The following is a 7,595-nucleotide window of genomic DNA, read 5'->3' on the forward strand; positions in this document are numbered from 1 at the left end:
GATGGGGTAAATGAGGTTGATTTTTTATTTTGTTTTGTTTTCTGGCCTTGGTCACAGAGCAGATGGCAGTGTTACTTCTGAGGGACAGGTTGAGCCGAGTTAGCAAACAAGTTTTGCTTTTCTCCTTAGACATCTTACTTTGGGAGCACTCTTCAGTTCCCGAGAGTGCCTGAAAAACATCCAGATAGGTGTGCCGGGTGGTGCTGTGTGTCTCGCCACTAAAAATATGGATACACGCTGTCAGGCTTTTGCTCTCATGCAGAAGCCGACCTCCGCACGCAAACCTGGCCCTTTGCGCCGCCCCGTTCTGTTTAGTCGCGCCCCTGCAAAGCCTAGAATACTTCTATCTCTCAAGCCCCATCCCAATGCCCCAAGAGAGACTGGCCCTTTAAGAGCCTCACCCCCGATTCCCCTCCCCCTGCTTGCGTGACAGCACTGGAACCCGCGCCGGGTTCCGAGTTTGGTAGTTGGGTGGCTGCACGCGGGCCTCCAGGCTCTTCTCACGCTACTCCCGGGCACCTTGCCCCCAAACAGGTGGGGCGGGGACAATCAGGCCGACCTCTGCCCCCGAAGGATGGAGCAGGCTCAGGCACGCAAACCCCAAGAGCCTGCTAGCATGCCAAGCATTCCCCCCACCCCGCCCCGCTTTGTGGCCCCTGACCCTCTTGCCAACTCGCGTGGATCCTCCCTCCACCCTTTCCTCCACTATCCGCAGCTTGCTCCGCAGCAACTCGCCTCCTGATTTCTCAATGTGGTCGGTTTCTGTATGCAAAACACTAGCAAGCCCCGGGAGCACAGAGGGGTCGGCCAGGCTTGTAGCTTGCCTAAGTTGACCCTAGAGGAGCGATCTGCATGCCCGCCACCCATCCCCACCCCTAGATCAAGCAGCACGAACTTCGGCCAGTACTCAATCTGTGGGGAACATAGTCATACAATGGCGCCACTCGCCTTCCTGTACGTGACCTCGGGGCTGGGGTCGTTGCGCTTCTCACGCGAGCCTGGAACCAGGGAAGGAAAGACACCAAGTCACCACCCAGCTGCTCTCCCTCCACCAGCCTTTCCTGGCACCCATTGGCTTAAAGTGGGCGAGAGAATCTTACACACCCATTGTTTTCCGGGCACAAAAAGAGTGAAAAGGAATCCCCGTGACCCGAGATGCAGCCCCCCTCCCCCATATTCGCTTATTAGGTTCCCCAGGATTTCCCCTCAAACCCCTACCTAGCAGGATTCTGTGCTGTCTATAGAGAACCTTGAAAGTGGGGTGACCCCAGCCTTTACTTTTTTACATGCCAGCGCCTACATCAGGTAGCCCATAAGGATGTCTTGCCTCTCTCATCCCCTCCCCCTCCTGCCTAGAGCATTCCCTAAGGCTGCCCCTCCCTCTGACCCACCACTGGGCTCCAGGGAAGAGGGCGTGGCCACAGACAGTCCTATAAAGGTGGTGGTGCCTTCACCCTGACCCTGAAGGTGGTAGTTCCTTGGAGCCTTCCCTGATCCTCCTTGGGATCCCCAGAGAGCACTCGTGGGTTCAGCTCCTCCTCACAGACGAGGGTGAGTACTGGAGGCTCCTGGCTTGCCCCTCCTTCCCAAGAAAAGGAAGTCTGGATGATGGGGTGCTGGGTAACCCCTCCAAGATGGAACACTAAGATTCTTTATTGTGACCAGGCAAATTCCTTAGGGGAGAAACTGAGGCTAGAGAACTAAAAGGATTTGCCTAAGGTCCAGTAGCTAGTGTCAGATCTTTAGATGGAAATGAGATACCGTACACTTTCAGGTCAACTCCTACTGCCTCACTGATCACCGGGGCTTCCCCATTCCTGAAAATGTAACCCCTTCCTCAGGACTGCCAATAGAGTAGAGGGCTCTCTCTGGTGGGTAGGGTGGATAGAGGAGGTGCATTGAACTTTTCCTAACTGTGCACTCCGTCTTACTTAAAAACTACCCCTGATAGCCTCCACCTTCCTAAAGACTAGCATGGCAGAGCTGAGTTCTGACTGTCCTCAGCAGGAGCCTTGGAACCACCCACAGCTCAGGGGGTCCCTGTCCCACTGACTGACTCTTCCATCCTTGCTGGGATACAGCCATCTTGATAGATTACTAGCTGGTGGAAACAAGAGTTGTATTTCCCCTGGCTCTTCCATCTTACAAAGGGGATACCAACTCTGTAGAAGGAGGAATTATTGCATACCAGGCTGGCAGTATCCCAACTGCTCTGAAGGAATTGAGCCTCTAGTGTGCTTTGTCAGTCAGCTTCTCCAGGAAGACCCTCACTTCAAGGTGGCTGTAGTGTTTAGGGTAGGAACTGTACATCTTCTTATCTTATGTGATTCAGATCTTCTTTTCCTAGCATCTGTACCCTCTGAATTGGGTGATCTGTTATTTGTTTGTTTGTTTGTTTGTTTGTTTTTCAAAACAGAGTTTCTCTGTTAAGTTCTAGCTGGTCTGGAACCCACTCTGTAGACCAGACTGGCCCTGAACTCACAGATCCACCTGCCTCTGCCTCCTGAGTGCTGGGATTAAAAAGCCAGCACCACCACCTCCCGGCTGACATGGGCAATCTTGTCTTACCTCTCTCCATATGTAACTGAAGCCTGAAAGGTAAAGGGACTGCTCCAAACTACCAGACTGACCTGCACTGTAGAGCGACTCTCCTGGCTGGGCACAGCCTTAGGGCAGTCTGTAAATTTTCATACCTTTTCTAGAACAAGGCTAAAGAAAAGTGTCCTCTTAGTTTTTGTTAAGTTTAGATGCATTCTTGGTTTTTCTGACTCCAGTCTATAGTTTTCTTATAACCCTAGCCTGGTGGGACTCTCCCATTTATTTTCTGCATTCTTATGCCTGCAGAAGTGGGGGAAGCCCAGGCTATTCACTCATGAGAATTGAGCACAACAAAAAGCCCATCCCGGATTACTGTTACTCCATACTCCATCTAGCTGCTTTTAAAGTGTAGGTCAGTTTACTCAGAGGACTAGAGCCGAGAGAAATGTGGCTTGGGCACCTATTTTCTGTCCCCTTACATCCCTGTCTTCTACCAGGGTTAAGTGGAATTCTTTAGATCCTGGGATGAACAGAGAGACCTGAGAACACAATTTTTTTTTTTTATTTTCTAAGGGAGGCTACTGTGATAAGGGAGCTGGACAGTCCACAAGACCCCAGCCTTTCTGTGTGTGGGGAAAAACTATTGAGGAATTGTTGGCACATAGTGGCAGCTCAACAAACAATCTCTGTCTCCCTCCATACCCAGTGACAGGCTTCTCCTTTCCTTGACCAGCATGGTGACGCTTTAGGAAATCCGTCCCTCACCCTCAGTCTGATGGTCTGTCTTTTCTTTTCTTGCCTCTCCTCTCAGCAGCCACCTAGATCATGGCTTCCCTATATGGACTTCTAACCTTCCTGTCAGCCACAGAGCTGCTCCTGGCCATCACCACCTTCTGCCTTGGATTCTGGGTGGTCAGAGCCACAAGGACCAACATCCCTAAAGGCCTGAAGACTCCACCTGGACCCTGGGGCTGGCCCATCATTGGGCACATACTGACCCTGGGGAAGAACCCACATCTGTCCCTGGCCACGCTGAGCAAGCAGTATGGGGACGTGCTGCAGATCCGCATTGGCTCCACGCCTGTGGTGGTGCTGAGTGGTTTGGACACCATCCGGCAGGCCCTGGTGAAGCAGGGAGATGACTTCAAGGGCCGACCAGACCTCTACAGTTTTAATTTCATCAGTAATGGGCAGAGCCTGACTTTCAACCCAGACTCTGGACCAGTATGGGCTGCCCGGAGGCGCCTGGCCCAGAATGCCTTGAAGAGTTTCTCCATAGCCTCAGACCCAGCTTCTGCATCCTCTTGCTACTTGGAGGAGCATGTGAGCAAGGAGGCAGAATACCTCATTATCAAGTTCCAGAAGCTGATGGCGGAGGATGGCCACTTCGACCCTTATAGGTATTTGGTGGTGTCAGTGGCCAATGTCATCTGTGCCATGTGCTTTGGTCGACGTTATGACCATGATAACCAAGAGCTGCTTAGCATAGTCAATCTGAGCAATGAGTTTGGGGAAGTTACTGCCTCTGGATTCCCAGCTGACTTCATCCCTGTCCTCCGCTACCTACCTAACTCTTCCCTGGATGCCTTCAAGGACCTGAATAATAAGTTCTACAGCTTCATGCAGAAGTTAATCAAGGAGCACTACAGAACATTTGAGAAGGTAGAGGCTGTGGAGGAGCAGGTGGTGGTGGGAAGCAGGTCAGGTCCAGGGCCAGAACGTCGCAGGCAAGCTTGAAGCCAGCGGCAGAGTGCGCTCCATTCTCACCAGGGCACTAGAACTTTTCTTGGCTAATCCTTCTGTGCATCTGTCAGACAAAAGCCACCAAATAGGAGAAACCCTGGGCCAGTTCTTGCTGGACCAGGAAAAGTTAAAACCTGTCTCCTGGCCTCATAGTAGAAAAAAATTTAAGAACATCTAATACTAGGAGTGTCAGGCTCTGTGCCTCAAGGGTCCCGTGAATTGGGGCCACCAGTTCTCTGAAGTAGGAAGGAGACTTGGAAGAGGGAAAGGACACAGCAGCCTCAGAGTGTCAGCTCTTGCACAAAGGTGCTAATGACAGGGAGGGACCAGGCCTAGGTGGAGAGGTAGGTCTAGACTTGAGATATGTCTCACCTTGTGCTCCTTTGCCTCCCAGGGCCACATCCGGGACATCACAGACAGCCTCATTGAGCACTGTCAGGACAAAAAATTGGATGAGAATGCCAATGTCCAGCTGTCAGAAGATGAGGTCATTAGTGTCGTCTTTGACCTCTTTGGAGCAGGTACGTGCTCTTCAGTGAATCATTTCTGTGCTCAGGTGCTCGAAGCTGCCACATCCCTAACTTCTCCCTCTGTTCTGTCCTGGTCAGGGTTTGACACAGTCACCACTGCTATCTCTTGGAGCCTCATGTACCTGGTGACAAACCCTAGGGTACAGAGAAAGATCCAGGAGGAGCTAGGTAGGTGGTGGTTCCATTCAAAGGAGTCTATGTGCGGGGACCCTGATAAAGTCTGGGCAACCCCTTAATCCTCTTGAATCCCTGTACTCTGTAGACACAGTGATTGGCAGGAATCGGAGACCCCGACTTTCTGACAGACCTCAGCTGCCCTATCTGGAGGCCTTCATCCTGGAGACTTTCCGACATTCATCCTTCATTCCCTTCACCATCCCCCACAGGTCAGGCCACAGAGCTAATGGTGTTTGATACGAGGCCTTAGTTAATATGCACAGCCATTTAAGGCTCCTGAGAGGGACGTGACAGGAGAGACAGGCATAGATTCTCCTGTGACCCTGAACCTGACTGAGCTTCCTCTTTCCCCAGCACCACGAGAGATACAAGTCTGTGTGGCTTCTATATCCCCAAGGGACGTTGTGTCTTTGTGAGCCAGTGGCAGATTAACCATGACCAGTAAGTTGACAGGGCAGTGGAAACTCCTGGGTGGGCGATTCCATCCTCTCCTGGGCTTCAGACTCTTTTTCTTCTCGCAGATTGACCTAATTGATGCTAATAAGCCCTTAACATCTACTTCAACTCTCTCCCTCTGCTTACAGGGAACTGTGGGGTGACCCAAACAATTTCCGGCCTGAAAGGTTTCTCACCCCCAGTGGCACTTTGGACAAGGTCCTCAGTGAGAAGGTCATTCTCTTTGGATTGGGCAAGCGGAAGTGCATTGGGGAGACCATTGGCCGATGGGAGGTCTTTCTCTTCCTGGCCATCTTGCTGCAGCAAATTGAATTCAGCGTGTCACCGGGGGAGAAGGTGGACATGACTCCTATCTATGGACTGACTTTAAAGCATGCCCGCTGCGAGCACTTCCAAGTGCAGATTCGGTCTTCTTGACCTCAGCTTCTCCAACCTTAGACTGCCTTATATGGTCACCAGATTGGGGGCTTGTTCCAGGGATTTAACTACAGCCAGAAACACCAATTCTGGGGAATCATGACTGCCTCATATTTTGGAGTTACTTCTCTATATACTGACCACAGACAGCGGGCACAGCAGAGGCCCACAGGAATTTCAGAGCCTCCCCAAGTTCAGCATCAGCTAGGAGGCCTGAAAAGTTAAGGAGGTCCATGGAAAACTTGCGAAGAGCTCTCTGGGTTCTCGAGTGGCTGTCCTGTTTGAAAAATGCTTTGAGCAGGTCATGCCAGCACCTTTTGGGTTTCTTTGACAATTGAGATCTACCCAGAATAGATGGAGAAGATGGCTCAAAATACTGCCACAGAGGTGTGCTTGTCATTCGCTAATGCTGAGCAACCTTCCCACATAGGTCTAGGACTCCGCCTATCGGGATCACCTTTATTTATTCTACATAGAAATAAAGAAGGTACCCCTGTGCTTGCAACACCCCTATTCCTGTTCAGAAATGCTGGCTCTTGTATCTAGGAAGATCCAAGAACAGAGGGACAGACTCTCTGGGCAGTAGGACCAGGTCCAGAGCAAAGGGATGATTTTTGAGACAGAGTCTCATGTAGCCCACACTGCCTTTAAACTTACTGTGTAGCCAAGGATGGCCTTGAATTCCTTGGGGTTCTTTTGTTTGTTTGTTTGTTTGTTTGTTATTTTCCTGTTTTACCAACCTACCAAGTGCTAGGATACAGTCATGGATCACTACACCAGCTCTTGGTCTCTCTTCTTTGCTGTATAAAATGTTCATTTAAGAAATGTTTATACATAAGTTTTTTTTTTATTTTGGCCAGTATTTTGCTTATGCATTTATATTAGTCATATCTTAAGAGCTTTAGATCAATACACTTAATGCCACATAGAAAACCCCAACTCCAGTATCCAGAAATATATAGAAAATACCTACATGATCTAAATAAAATATTACCTGGAAGTATTACACATGGAAAGGGTTGTTGTTGGATTTTTTGTTGTTGTTGTTATTTTCTTTCCTTCTTTCTTTCTTTCTTTCTTTCTTTCTTTCTTTCTTTCTTTCTTTCTTTCTTTCTTTTGTCAGGATTTCTCTGTGTAACTTTAGCTGTCCTAGAACTTGCTCTGTAGATCAGGCTGGCTTTGAACTCACAGAGATCCATAAAGGCATGCACCACCACTCCACTGCCCAGCCATGTGGAGAGGTTTTCAACCTGAAGTTAAGCCACATTCACACTTTGAGTTCAATCTTATGTTGTGTTTTCCCATGGGGAAGAGAGGATCGGCAATGGAGACGTGAAGGGACTGCTCTCAGGCGGGTTGTTAGTGGTGCCTGCCTCTCTAGCTTGTCACACATTGATAGAGTGCATTCTCTTGAACTCTAAACACAAGTCTGCTTTCAGAAGCCCCTAACGCTGGTAGGAGGGTCTGATCCACAAGCATATCATCTAATTCATTTTAATCAGGGGCTTTACCAGTCCTGCAAAAGGAACATGGATTCTAAAGCTGGGGATAGTGTTGGTGGGAAGGGATACTGGGTTCTTTGGGAGGCATCTGAGCAGAGCCTTCCTTAAGGATGAGAAGCAGTCTCTTGAGAGGCTTGCATATCAATGCAAAAAGCCTTATCCCTCAGGAATCTCAGTGTGGCAGTGTCAGGCAGGAGTGTATGCCAGACCCGCACAGTCAGAAGTTCCTCTG

The 7,595-nt window shown here is 49.8% G+C and overlaps 1 protein-coding gene across 1 annotated transcript; it reads left to right on the forward strand.

Moving 5' to 3' along the window:
* The first annotated feature begins 1,469 nt into the window (after window positions 1-1,469).
* Window positions 1,470-6,798, forward strand: LOC119808952 (cytochrome P450 1A1). Its single transcript, XM_038321547.1, has 7 exons — window positions 1,470-1,551; window positions 3,350-4,200; window positions 4,676-4,802; window positions 4,890-4,979; window positions 5,074-5,197; window positions 5,343-5,429; window positions 5,573-6,798. The coding sequence occupies exons 2-7, from the start codon at window positions 3,364-3,366 to the stop codon at window positions 5,859-5,861; spliced, it is 1,554 nt and encodes a 517-aa protein (XP_038177475.1). The 5' UTR covers window positions 1,470-1,551; window positions 3,350-3,363; the 3' UTR covers window positions 5,862-6,798.
* Window positions 6,799-7,595: the final 797 nt, after the last annotated feature.

The sequence above is a fragment of the Arvicola amphibius genome, chromosome 3 (genome assembly GCF_903992535.2).
Source record: "Arvicola amphibius chromosome 3, mArvAmp1.2, whole genome shotgun sequence".
NCBI lineage: Eukaryota > Metazoa > Chordata > Mammalia > Rodentia > Cricetidae > Arvicola > Arvicola amphibius.